This window comes from Amphiprion ocellaris, chromosome 5, assembly GCF_022539595.1.
Source record: "Amphiprion ocellaris isolate individual 3 ecotype Okinawa chromosome 5, ASM2253959v1, whole genome shotgun sequence".
Lineage (NCBI taxonomy): Eukaryota > Metazoa > Chordata > Actinopteri > Pomacentridae > Amphiprion > Amphiprion ocellaris.
In genome coordinates this window covers 24,895,932-24,909,857 of record NC_072770.1, presented here as the reverse complement: position 1 = coordinate 24,909,857, position 13,926 = coordinate 24,895,932, and the positions used below count along the sequence as shown (strand labels likewise).

The 13,926-nt window shown below is 42.2% G+C and overlaps 1 protein-coding gene across 5 annotated transcripts in view; it reads right to left on the bottom strand.

Moving 5' to 3' along the window:
- Positions 1-13,926, bottom strand: part of LOC111587369 (low-density lipoprotein receptor-related protein 1-like) — a 99,171-nt gene that overhangs the window by 24,425 nt on the left and 60,820 nt on the right. For all 5 annotated transcript variants that reach the window (XM_055010878.1, XM_055010879.1, XM_055010881.1 and 2 more), the window contains 13 exons: positions 12,514-12,696; positions 12,226-12,423; positions 9,927-10,172; positions 8,854-9,051; positions 6,852-7,056; positions 6,555-6,719; positions 6,201-6,445; positions 5,170-5,301; positions 4,108-4,335; positions 2,663-2,837; positions 692-786; positions 434-583; positions 148-288 (listed from right to left, as the gene is read on the bottom strand). In XM_055010878.1, coding sequence (XP_054866853.1) covers positions 148-288; positions 434-583; positions 692-786; positions 2,663-2,837; positions 4,108-4,335; positions 5,170-5,301; positions 6,201-6,445; positions 6,555-6,719; positions 6,852-7,056; positions 8,854-9,051; positions 9,927-10,172; positions 12,226-12,423; positions 12,514-12,696 — 2,361 coding nt within the window. The remainder of the gene's footprint in view (positions 1-147; positions 289-433; positions 584-691; positions 787-2,662; positions 2,838-4,107; positions 4,336-5,169; positions 5,302-6,200; positions 6,446-6,554; positions 6,720-6,851; positions 7,057-8,853; positions 9,052-9,926; positions 10,173-12,225; positions 12,424-12,513; positions 12,697-13,926) is intronic.

Below are 13,926 nucleotides of genomic sequence, written 5' to 3'. Positions count from 1 at the left end.
AAACAGGCTACATGCAGCCTGCAAAACAGACCTTCAATGAGACAAGGACGTATTTTCTTCCCATTTTTTTCTACAAGCAATTTAACAAAAGCACATTTTGCACAGGCTGAGAGAAAGAAAGCTGGCATGTGAGAGCGACATAAGCACCTTTCTGCACAGTTTCATTGTAGATTTTCATGTGCATCATGGGAGAAGTGCTGTTCCTCAGGACTTTCCAGTTGCCGCCATCTTTCTTGTCACAGATCCCAATCTGGTCGGTTCCTTGGTCTGCCCACCACAATTTCTCTCCTAAAGGACACAATGCACAACAGGATGGAAGACAAGATGAACCAGTGCGACAACATGCATGGCCAGCTCCAGTTCAGTGATCAAAAAATCACGTCTTGAAAGGGCTCTTTTTGTTTCACTGGCTGAAATGAACACGTAGACCTACCCATGATGGCCAGAGCAGTGGCCTTAGTCAGCTTTCCCTTGACACCTTCCAGCACCTCCAGTCCAGAGCCGTCCAGTTTACAGCGGCTGATGGTGCTGTTTCCTGAGCTGATCCAGTAAAGCTGCTCGGTATCAAAATCAATGGAGAGGCCTGAAAAAAAAAAAAAAGAGACAGAGCTGATGTGTAATCGCCTGCCCTGTCACTAAGGTGTGCTGTCTCTTAATGGAGTCACACAAAGAGGTACAGTGTGCTGCTCACCAACAGGGCCTTTCTGGTTGGTGAAGAGGATGCTGCGGTTGCTGCCATCTGTGTTGGCCATGCTGATGTTGTCCCCATCTGTCCAGTACAGCTTCCTGATGGATGCGTGAGCAAGAGAGTTTGAACTTTCAGCACAATTTTCACAATTTTGACCAAGAATGTGCCACATTCAAGCCTCACAACACAAACCTCATACCTAGTGCATGATTGGTAAAAATGATTTTGCTGTCCTTTATGTCACACTGTGACTCCTGCAGCTCACATCTCTTCTCTTATATAAAATTAAAGCACACATTCCAGTAACTCCTTAACCTCAGCTATCCCATACCGAATGTGCACACTAATCTTCCAAGAACTTAATTCAGGAATGATGCACCTTTTGAATGAAAAACACGGAATGTGGTTTTATAGGCTTTATTATCTGATGTTTCTAGGACTTATTTTTGTTGTTTGATTGTTGAAAGTTTGCCTTTACAGCCCTGATTTTGGATGCTTGTTTTGTTGTTGTACATTGGACTTGATTAAATGTCTTTTATCCTTGAAAACTAAACTTGATCCCAATGGTTAAGTAAAACAGGAACACTGGTAATAACAAGATGATGTAGAATCTGTGGAGGATCTGGTCTGTGAATAATACCAAACCATATGTGAGTTTTGGAGGACTTTTTTTTCTTAAAATGCAATCTGTTGTTTTCAGTTCAAGGCCCAATCAAGGCAACAGAAGGTGATGATGGTGGGTGAAGTAGAAATAAAGCTGGTAAACTGGACGTTAGAGAAAAATCAAATTAATTCAGTGGCTGATAAGTGTTCTGATCATCCATCTCTGACACCCTCACTCCTCAACACTTTTCTTTCTTTTGAATTCAAGCTTTTAGAGCCTCAAACTTGTCAAAATCAGAGAACACACACATGCACACACATGGAGGGCATACAGGACTATACGATTGTGTTTCCCTGTGTTTAGACTGCATGTATTCTATGTTTAAAGGGTATCTCTCTTCTGCACCATCATCCACTTCCTGCTAAATCTGACCACATCCACCACACCCTTCGTTTGTTTGTTAACATGCCTTTAAATAAAGCCTCTGAAGCATTTGAGCTCCCACATTGTCGTGTTTTTGTGCGTACACACAGACACAGAATTGGTTCCTTCCCAACTCTCTTTGACCCCACCCACTCTTGGTGGGGTCAGCATGTTTGTGTGCCAGAAAAAGGAGACAGCCCCAGCATATGGATGGAGCATCTGCTTCTCATTTTCCCTCACGCCAACAATGCTCAGATCGGAAACATTCCTCCGCTTAAGTAGGCTAAGTCCTTCAAAGAGAGGAAGGAGTACACAGAAAAATCGCAAGACAGCAAGAGACATTTCTCAAGTTGATATTCCTTTGCTGGACTAAAACTAAAAATATAAATACAGATGATTTATCTCTGCTCTGCTGGATTGAGGAGAGGCTGAGGCCAGGTTCTGTTTGGATCTGAGGAGTATGAAGTTTCAGGAGGGGGAAAAAATGGACATTTGTAAAGCATAGCAGGAGGGGACAGGATGTAGGATAAACACAGGAGAAACTGAAGAGAAACAGAAATAACTACAGAAAGCAACAGAGACACTGGCAGTAAATAATTCATAGATAGTCTATCTGAGCACAGAAACTTTGGAGAGAGAAACGGAGCAACAGAAAAGAAAGATGACATGAGGGGAAAAAAATTGGAACCACTTCCTGAGTGACAAAACACTCAGAGGTCAGCAACCATCTACACCAAATTACTTTGACTGCATACAGAGACGAAGCTGACAGCCAGACACTGGATGATTGTGTGTGTAGTGGGTTATGGGTGAAATCAGAAGGGCGTCTGCGAGCAATTTCTGAAAGCTTCAGTCTGACTAACTGTGACAGCTTTATGGTTTGTGTACCTGTGTGTGTGCATATATGTGTGTGTATATGTGTGTGTGCGTTTGTGCATAGGACTAACCCCAGTATTGGATGCAGCACTAGACAGTGTGGTTTGTCTAAGCCCTGGATAACAGCATTTTTGAAGGAACCATCCAGTCTGGCAACATTAATCTGTTTTTTGTTGGCATCATAACTGGTCCAGAACAGGTTCCTGGACACCCAGTCCACTGCCAGGCCGTGAGTGTTGGGCAGATCTGATGAACGACAAAAATACACACAGAATTACTGATCAACCTTCTTGTTTTAGAATCACAAAAAACGTTCAGAATGACAATAGATTTACTGGTATTCATAGTAACTTATGAAACAAACTGTGTCTGATTTTACACAGCAGTCAAAAGCAGTTTTGTCTAGCTGACGAGCATTGATTTTGTTGGTTGAACTGCAAACTGTCAATAACAGATTTTCTTATATGGCTACCTATTAATGCTAACTTGCTGACTATTTTTAATTCTTTCAGCTCACTTGTTTTCACGAGGACCATGTAAAAAGTCTTAAATAGGTTGGATGCCTCCAACCACCAAGTGCCAACATCCAGACAACTAAGACGGTGTTTTTCAGGTAAAAAGACGCTACACTCTTTCAATTCAGATCAGATCAGAAATCTAAAGACTGACCAGGCCTGTAGCACCTAGTTACAGTTGTTAATGGATGATGGAATAATTTGTAAAATTACAGTGCATGTTTCAGGCAAACTAAACAAATAAAAACTAAAGGCTGTACTACAGTTGGGGGTCTTTTTTTTTTTTCTCACATAAATCCAGGGATAAGGCTTACTTTGAATTCCATAAAGAAAAAAAAAATCATAAGGATTTCTGAAAAAAAAGTAAAGTGCTAAAATCTGACCAAGAATAAATGGTAAATTTTCCATTTCCTGTTTTATATGACCTTGTAGGATAACCACAACAGGGAAATCACAGCTGAATTTGTTTGTTGCAACTAGGCCTTTTAAACTGGGAACTTTATCGGAAAGCATCTTCTTGTAAGTTAGTTTTGGTCAAAATGTGGTTTTAATCAGTTTACCTGCAACTTAATCTGTCTATTTTTATTGAGCTTGGAAAATCCACTTCTACTTGCTGTGAGCCGGCAACCTGGAAAAAGCTGCAGAACAATCTAAAGCATTTTTATCCTCAGGGCAGTTCAGGTTTTTATTTCAGCTTATTATACTTTCCGCTGCTCTTGTTTTAGTTTATTTATAATGCTTTTTAATATTGAACTAACTTTGCCTTTTAACAGTTTTACTGTTACTGAATTCCAAGTTTCTTATGTTCCTGCATCTTTTATTTTCTAACTTGGCTACATTGCGAATGAGGAATCCATACCTCAATGCATTCAGAGTTTAAAAATTCACTAAATAAATGAATTAATGAATTAAATTTGCTTCCTTAAATCGAATACAAAACAATGAGTCTTTTAATGATAGTCTGTATTGGATTTTATTGTATTGTGTTGCCACCTCCATACCTGCAGAAACTACAGTTTCAACTCCAGTGCCATTGATGAAAGCTCTCTTGATCGTCTGAGTGCGGACATCTGACCAATAGATTCGATGCTCCAGAGCGTCATAGTCCACCACAGTCACGTTGTCAATGTCCGGCACAGTGAAGGAAATTATGTAGTTGTAATATGGGTTGTCAATGTCCACTCCTCTGATCTCTATCTGTCGAGCGTACAGCAAAAACTGACGGGACTCTGAAGGGGAGACAAGACATTGACATCCTTCAGTATTCAATGTGAGTAATCAGGAGGTAAATGCAGCTTCAAGTCTTAAGTCGAATGCATGGCTGCACTCGAATACCAGAGTTGTGGATAGATGGTTGTAGCATGGATGAGTGCATCTGAGCATTATTCCTACCACTTGAACAAACAGTTAATCCAATTGCATCTTTGACTCTAATGATTGTGTCTGGATGGCGAACTCAATAGCACAGCCATGACAGCGAGAGTGAATTGAATCAGTGCAGATACATTTCAGTTGCATTGGTCTCAACAGTCAACAATCATTTAACTGTGGGCAGCTTAAATGATAGACAGGAAGAAAGGTAAGGAGAAAGAGAGAGAGCGGAGTAATGACGGTGTCAGGCTGTATCTGCTGGGCCAGACTCGGCGGTGGATGTGGAGGGTTGTGGCTGATGCCTGCATCAGACAGAATGGGGCTCTCCATTCCATTACCCCTGAAGATAATAGAAAGTGCTGCCCTGAATACTAAAGTCACACACAGAATAAACAGGCCCGCTCTCACTTTTCACAGAAAGACACTTCAGTACACTCCAAAGCTGTCACAGCAATAGCACCTCAAAGTGAAAAAAAGTCTGTATTGTTTAATCGTCTCTTTCCTTCTGTTTCACACACGCACACACACACACACACACACAAAAAATGTAAATAAACAATTCTGCAAGGACAATGATTAGACTGTGGCATTTAACAACAGTTTTGCCAAGACAAGAAAAGGGGAAAATTGTCTGTGAGCTTGGAGTGGAATCAAAGAACATCTTTTTTTTTCTTTTTTGTGTTCAGGCTTACCATAACAAGTACGTTTGTCGGGGCCCAGCTTCATGAGGTGAGGGCAAGCACAGGAGAAGGTCTGGTTGTAGTTGATGAGACAGAGATGAGAGCAGGGCTCCTTGCCATCTTTAGCTGCACAGGGGTTAGGAGCTGGGGGCACGAACATATATATTTCATAAATCCTCTCATGTAATATTGAAAAGGATTGTGAGTTGTGAGCAAAAGTTCACATACTCTTGTAAAGACCATGTATATCATTGCAGTCCTGACTCTTCAATGTTCCATGATAGAATGATTAAAACGTGTCTTTGTCGCAAACCTCTCACCCAAAAACAAATATGTCTATAGTCCTTTCATAGATTTATTATAGGTCTTGTAGTAATATGGCAAAATCTTCCGGGTCCAAAAAAAAGTCAGCAATGCTGATATTGGGTAAAAATTTCTACTGGCCATTTTCAGCTCAACTAGCTGCTTTTGGTAGCCATCCAGAAGTTTTTGGTTGTATCTTTGACTGCTTCCTTTAATAGAATTGGTGCAGTTAAATAAAATGTGTTAGCTTTATGACACAGATTTGTTTCTTCACCACAGTTCACAGGTTCTTGGTGGGGTTCAAGTCAGGACTTTGGGAAGGCCAGTTTAAAGGAATTTCTTTACCATTTTTGATGTGTGTTTGGGGTCTGCCTACAAGGCTGATGATTTTAGGCTTTCCTGGAGAATCTAGAGGTAATCCTCCTTCTTTATTATTCCACTGACTTTTTATAAAGCCCCGATTCACCAGGCTGCAAAACAGAACCAGAGTATAATACTACCACCATCATACTTTACGTTAGGTATGGTATTCCTGTGGTTAAGGGCCTTATCTCCTCTCCCACAAACATATTTCTGATCACTGCGGGCAAATAGCACAAGTTTTGTTTCATTTGACCACAGAATCTTTCTCCAGGTGACTATTTTCAAGACTGCCATGTACACATTGTCTTTACAAGTGTGTGTAAACTTTTGTTCACTATCTATGACAGCATATGTTTGTGCATGTGCGTATTCATTACCCTGTGGCTGTCTGGATGGATGGTAGACCTGAAGGTCAAAAGGCTGTGTGTTGGTTCTCTGCACCACAGTGACATTGCTTCCAGTCCACTTGTTTGCCTTAGCCAGCGTGTTGGTCCTCCAGTCCGTCCAGTAAACCTCTCCACCATACATGGTGACGGCAAATGGATGCGACAGATACTCGTGGCCCCTCAGAACCTCAATTAGTCCAGAACCATCATACTTGGCTGAATAAATGGCATCAGACCTGCATAAACAACAATTACAGTTACATTTCTGCATATAACTTTAAGGTACTATATGAGGATGAAAAGGCTTTCATGTGAGAGTGTTCATGTCTTTGCCCTCTGTATGACCTGGCATCGATCCAAAGGATGCGCCGCTCCAGATAATCCACAGTAAGTCCATTTGGCCAGCCTCCATTGCCAGTTTCCTTATGGATTGTCTTTCTGCCCTCTCCACTCATGGATGCAGCTTCAATCCTCGGCAAACTAGCATCCCAGTCTGTCCAGAAGAGGATCCTGCAGCATCGAGGGCATGCAGTTATTCAAACAGCGATCACAATCAGTCCCACGACTACTGTACCGAAACACGAGTTTGTCGTAAATGCGCTTGATATGAGCAGGAGTTTGAGTAAGCAGTGCAACACTTACCCATCCCGAGGGTCAAGAGCAATAGCTCGAGGGTGCTCCACCTCCCCAGCCAGCAGTGTGGTCCTCATGGTGCCATCCAACTTGGCCACTTCTATCTGATCCAGGTTGCTTTCCACCCAGTAAATGTTTCCTGCTATCCAGTCCACTGCCAGACCCTCAGGTGTAGCCAGACCATACTGGATTACCACATCAAAGCTGGTTAAAGCTTCAAGAACAGATGAAACAGACAGGGGATATGGTCAAACATCTTATAGTTTGTTTTGTGTGTTTATGAAACCGTCATACTTGACTCTCTCTCTAGTAGATAAGAATGAAGAAACAGGATGTTGGATAAAATGTTTTAATACCACCCATCTTCACTTAAACCTGCTCTGTATATCTCATTTCCTCATATTCCCTCTTACTACTCAATAAAATAAACATTCCCTTGGGGTGCTTAAGTTTCTTAATGAATTCACACAGTATTTCAATATGTACGGTTAAAGGCTTCGCTGGGTGGGATCTGCTGATGACAGCATTTCAGATTGTGCTGTAACCCGAAGAACTGATCCGCTCGGCTTTGGTATTTACAAATTATGTAAATGTAATCAAGCTATTTATTTCACAGTTAAAATTGCATCACAAACTGTAATTCTTTTAATCAAATGGTTCGATACTATGGTAGGAAGAAAGCACATGTCAGTAGAATAAATGAAAACAGAGATAAATACAGTAGTGGCTCAGCAGGGGGTGTGATACAACAATTACAGAATGGGGCTTAAAAGCTAAATATGTGGTGCCTTGCTGGGCTAAAGAGATGCTTTTTCTAGCCTCTTTCTAACCCTTTAATTTTCCATTGGCTCCCTAATCAGAGGGATGAGTCTAATTATCTGAGGTGAGTCATTATTCTGTCTGGAACAATGAAAACATATACTTACTGTATGTAAGCTATGGACTGTGCAATGGCACACAACAACCAAATACACAGTATGAATACACATTTAAGTGAAGGCTTGTACACATGATTTCCTCATGATCACTGCTGCAGAGGTGATGAGGCTTTGTTTGTCAATGCTGCAGGTCATGATTGACCGGTTTGGCCTTCATGATCCGACATCTGTTTTTCTATTTTGAAGAAGCTACAGCACCCAGAGTGTAGCCGTTGACACTACGCACCCAAGTAACACAAAGAACTTGTTTTTACAGGATAGCCTTTGCTGCTACACAGTGTCACAAACATTTTAAGCACAACAAAATTGTCATTAATAGCATTTCAATAAATAGACATGGTGACCACAACAGAAATAATTCCACTATGGCCAAATTTTTTTGGCACGTAAAAGTCCTTTAAGTCTAATGAAATACAGCAACATGCTCTCAGCTCTTCTTAATATTATTTAATGGAAATCCACTTGGAAAACTCCAGATGTCTATTCTAACTTTGTCTGACAGAACTGTCTTAATGATAAAAGCAAATATAGTGTGAATTTTCTGATGTCCATAGATGTAAATGTAATGGCGTCTAAAGCCAAAGCGATATATCTGTTGACTGACAAAATCTGGCATTTCTGGCCTGTCATAGAATTGCTACTATCATCTTATATGTTGTTTAACATGTGCTGACATGACACTTTTTTACAGAACAAAAAGCAGAAAAAGATGTTTGGGGGGCTTCAGAAATGGTGTCCTCACATAGTTAGTCTAGCAAAGCGTGCTCTGACCGTAATGTCTGCAGTACATGTAGCAGAGTACATATCACAGCTGAGCAGACGGATATGCATTGGTGTCTTGATGAGTTAGTTGCTAACTAGCTGCTGGATTGCAAATACTCCAACAGACACTCTAAAATCGGCAACGGACCCAAAAATTAAGTATTAGTCTTGCTCTAATTGCCACCTACCGATGAAGACAATGTCATGTAGTTCACAGAGTCAAAGAAATCTATTTGATCCTCAACTGTCAAACTGTAAATCAAACATAAAATATGGCACAAAAAATATTGCAGTGACTTAAAAATGCTCACCTCCATTTTCAGACAACTTGCCGCGATAGATCTTATCCTCCACCACATCAGTCCAATAGAGGGCGCTCTGGTTGAGATGGAAGTCCAGCGCAATGGTGTTTCTCAGGCCAGGAACTAACACGCTGAACTCTCCCTTATTCAGATCAATGCGGCGGATCTCATGGCGGTTTGAGAAAATAATAAAGGGTTTGAAAGGATCTGTGGAAATGAGGAAGAGAAGATTAATAGCCATGTTTAAAAGAAGAGGCCGAGCAGAGTCAACAAAGGGTTAAAACTCGTGCTTGGTCACTGTTGATTGCTACTCAAAACACAGCAGAACGGCTCTGCTGCGCAGCATGGAAAGCAGAGCAGCCATGTTCCCCTTCAGTGTGTGACTTGTCCAATAAAAGGCAGGCTATGTTGAAAGTGCCTCTAATCCTGGGCAATTAAAACGCAGAGTAAGTAAGACAGGAGTTATCTGTAACTAACAGGCAGCCCAGCAGGCAGCAGGATGAATGACAGGGTGCTGGTGGTTAGTCTCTAAGACTATGAAGAGCAGCATCATAAATTCATGTTTCCTCATTGGCTAGCTGCTGCGGGGAGATAACTATATTCTTTTCGTGGCTGATAAAATTCAAAACTGACTTGAAGTGGCTGAGCAGATCCTGTTTTTTTTCTTTTTTTTTTGCAACATACCCTTTCAATGACTTTAATAAAAACATTTCTGCTTTTCAGTTTATTCTTTGAAATTTCAGATTCTCACAAAATGTTAATGACAGCTTGAGACCACTGCTGAGGTGTTCTTAGTTTTTTTTTGTGAACCTTCTCTTCCCGTCACTTACTTGCATTCACAGCACATGAGCTTTCTGTCTCCAGCACTCAAGTCTGTCCAAAACAGTATCAAATTTTGGCATAATGCATCGTTTGCAACCACACAGCTTCCTGCTTGGGCTGACCAGCCCAAAACCACATCACACTTCTTAATTCTGTTTTGAACTCTGACAAAGCCTGGTGTCAGAGTCACTTCTCTAACTTAACACCAAATTTTTGCTGCCTTTTTCTGACCCACATGTACTGCTCTCTTTGTCTCTTACCGGTGCTCTTGCAGTTCTCCATGTCAGGCTCCAGTTCCCAACCCTCATAACACGAACATTTCACACTGAACTTGTCCTGCTCGCAGCGTTGACTGCACTTAAGGTGTTTTGCACAGAAGCTCTGGATCTGACAGGTCTTGTTGTCAGACCCCAACTCCATGCCCAATGGACAGGAACAGATCACGCCTTCCCCGGGAGCCACTGTGCAGTTATGGCTGCAGTCACCATTGTCCAGTGAACACAGGTCTGCAAATCAGAGAAAATCAATAGATTGGCATAAGGTATAGCCACACAGAAACAATGAAGGAAAAATTGCTCTCTTTCCCCTTACTAAGGTATTTCCTTGCAGCTGGTAGCTGAAGACATCTCGGAATATCATACGGGTTGCATCTGTTAACTGCAGTCACCTTAAATCATCCTATAGATCCTATTGGTCACCTCAAATTATCCTACAGGTTGTCACCTTTGAACCCTGTTCCTATTTACTTCTCCCAAACTAAGGCTGTGAGCATGTTCAGGCCTCCTCTCCCCCTAATATGACCATGAGAAAGACAGATACTGCAGAAGAAGATACATGAGAGAGACAACTGCTGTAGGAAGAAGATATGTGAGGACTCCCTGACCTGGTCAAGAGTAGGTATTGTTTAGTCTGACATGCCTGAGCAGATAAAGTGTCCCCATGTTACGCTGTAATCTAAATATGGAATTCCTCCTAACCCAATACATACCTGAAGGTCGAAGAGAACCCTCAAAATTTATGCTGGCAATGCTCACATCAATGTGCTGCTTTGTTGTATCACTTCTCCTAAACTTTTCTCTCAACCTGAGCCATCTGAGTCTCCAGTGTGTCTCTGTGTCTGCCTCCTCATCCTCTCTCGACATCGATGAAATTCCACAACAAACTGGCATCACGAACAGGATCTCAACAGAACAACGACTCATAAGTGCAAATCTTAAAATTTTTGCAAACTGCCATGTCTGAGTTTGACGAGATTCTGGTAACCTGTAAATCTACAATTTTGAATTCATGTGAAACTAAGTGTTAAATGCCAGCTGGGTGCCTCAAAGGCTGCCAGCTGGCCGATCACAGCGTACGCAGTAGGTATTCATCCTGGGTCGACCTCTTAAATGGTGGGTCGAACTTGACCATAGGGGACAGTGTGTGAGCTTTCCACCTTTGAAGAAGACATTTTAGACAAATTTAAAGGTATTTGTTTGTGGAAGTGCAAGACAAGCTGTCTGACCTTTGGTCCGGTGGGGAGTAAGCTTCAGCAAAATTTCGGAGCTATTTTTTTAGTTGCTGAACAATCCATATTGAGTTGATGGTTGTCATAAAATACCCGGATCGATTTTGAGTTGAATCTGTCTGACATGATTTAAGGAGTAAAATGAAATCTGTCTGATTCTATTGAAGGATTGACACCTGAGAGCTCTGATGCAGTTGAAAGTAATGGCTATGTGCTCGCTGCTTATGTTTTTTGCTGCTATGATTTGTCTCTATTGTGTCTGTATGAAGAGCACATGTTGATATGTGTCAGAATTAACCATGGGTAGTCATCGGTCCAAGTCAGGTGAGACTCATTATCCAAATGAGAAATCAATAAATAATGCTTGTAAAACACAATCTGAATCTAATTCCAATGCATCCATAGATAAAGTTACACCTGATGCATCTACATTTATCAGTGCAGCAGGAATTCAGCTGCCAGAAAGAGTGATGAGAGACTATATGCCTATGATGTGTGTAAAGGTAAATAAAGGAGAAGCAGAAACAAAAGACAGAAAGGAGGCATTAGCCACAGCTAAGAGCATAGATGAGAAGCTTACGATCATTGCTACTGTTCAGGAAGAATTGAAGAAGATAAAGAAAAAAAGATGAAGCTGGACCTAGCACAGAACTGGATTCAGGATCAGGTTCAGTTTCAGGAAGCAGTGATGTGGAGGATACTTAATATAAAAGGTAAAATAATGAATTTGTAAGCGGAGAAGTTGAGATGGATCAATGGGTTCCCCCATATTATTCAGATTGGACAGGGGCACAGATGACACTGACAGTTGGATGCAAGATATGGATTACTGAACTGTAAAAAATGAAATGAATAATCAAGAACAGTAACTGGACATGATGCTGTGACTGAAGTGTTTACAATATGATTGATCAATGATTATCGTTAAAGAGCTATTATTGGGATTTGTTAATTTACAGCAACTACGGAAGTCATGATTTAGGATCCAGAGTTTGACTTGTTGTTTTATGCTCTCTGTACTAAAACACAGGCTGAGTGCTGTCGTTTCTTACCACAGAGTTTCTCATCAGAGCCATCTGGGCAGTCGTCAGTGCCATCGCAAAGTTTCTCTGCAGGCAGGCAGATGGTGGAGTCGTTGGCACACACGTGGTGAGAAAGCTTACACACCAGTGCCTCGCAGTTGTCCTCATCTGAGTTGTCCTCACAGTCACTGTCGCCATCACAAACCCAGGCTTTGCTGATACAGCGTGCTGCGGACAGAAGGCAGGGGTACTTTAAAACGAAACACTTAAACTGATTTTATGGACCATATTTCTTCATTTGATGCGCGTCCTCCTCACAAGATTCCCTGCAGCCAAACTTGACAGTTGGATCACACATGTGCGTGACGCCCTCACAGTTCTTCTCATCACTCATGTCCATGCAGTCGGTGTCTCCATCACAGCGCCAGCGCAGGGGGATGCACAGGCCATCCAGCTGACACTGAAACTCATCTGTATGACAACCTCCAGGAGGACGCGTGGCTGCGGACAAAAAGACATCGTAAGACTCTACAGTGACATTGTTATCAGCCGTCTCCTGCATTAATCAAATCAGGACACACGGCCTTGAGTGCGGATAAAGTACAAAAAAGGCTGAAAACATAAACTAATGAGCTGTGGCCTAGAATTCTGGATAGTGAAAAGTCTCAGCAACAAGAAAGACAGATCGGTGCATTCAGATGGTCATTACTTTGCTCATAAACACAAGCTGACAGTGCATCCCCTGTGTTGCTGTTAAGAGACACTAAATTAGCCAAACATCATTTTAAATAGTTATAGCTACAGTATATCATGTGTTAATATTGAGTTATTACAGTTATTACATCAGTTACTTTAAACGATGAGTGAGAGTTATTAGGTGTCAGTGGTTGTGCCTATTAGACTGGAGCCAGTGTGACTAATCAGGACAACAGAACTCTTACAGCTAATGAATAAAATGCTCATACTCGCTATGATTTCAGAACACGTCAGGAAATAAATGACGGCGCAGCAACCACCCACCCATGATAATAACAACCACCTGTCACAGTTGTGCTCCATAAACAGCGTAAAAAAAATAACTACAACTAGCAATTGGTTTATGAATAATGGCCTTTAAACTTTAACTTTTAACACTAACTATGTCAGGGCTCCCTCCTCGGTCCCAGCTTCAGCCTCCACCTGACCTCCCTCATCCTCCTTCCTCCTATTCCTCTCTCCACCTTCCTGCTTTGTCCAGCTGCTGTTCATCACCAATCACTCATCAATGGAACTCCGTGCAGCTGCGGTGCAGCACACCTGATGATCATCTCCACCATAAAAGCTGGCCTCACACTCCACACCCTGCCAGATAGTAAACTCTGCTCACGCAGTCAGTCGTCTAGCCTTGACCCTTCGTTAAGATTTTTCCATTGAAAAGCTTTACCTTGATTAACCCTGTTTAGCTCCGCTGACCCAGCTGCCCGGTTCCACCTGCTCTGTCCCCCCATCTCCTGCACTCTGGATCCAGCCCTGACCAGACCTCCCTCCTCCCTCCCTCACCTTGGACCTGCTGCCTGCTCCTGGATCTCCTACTCATCATGGAGGGTCTCTGCCTGCCATGTGCCCCCCTCGGCTCTGGAAAACACCCCGCCTGTTGCCCCCCCTGGAACGAGGCTCTCCTGCCCGCTCTCCGCCACCAACCTACCCCCACCATGGAGAACGCCAACCGGGCCGCCGGTTCCTGGTACTGTC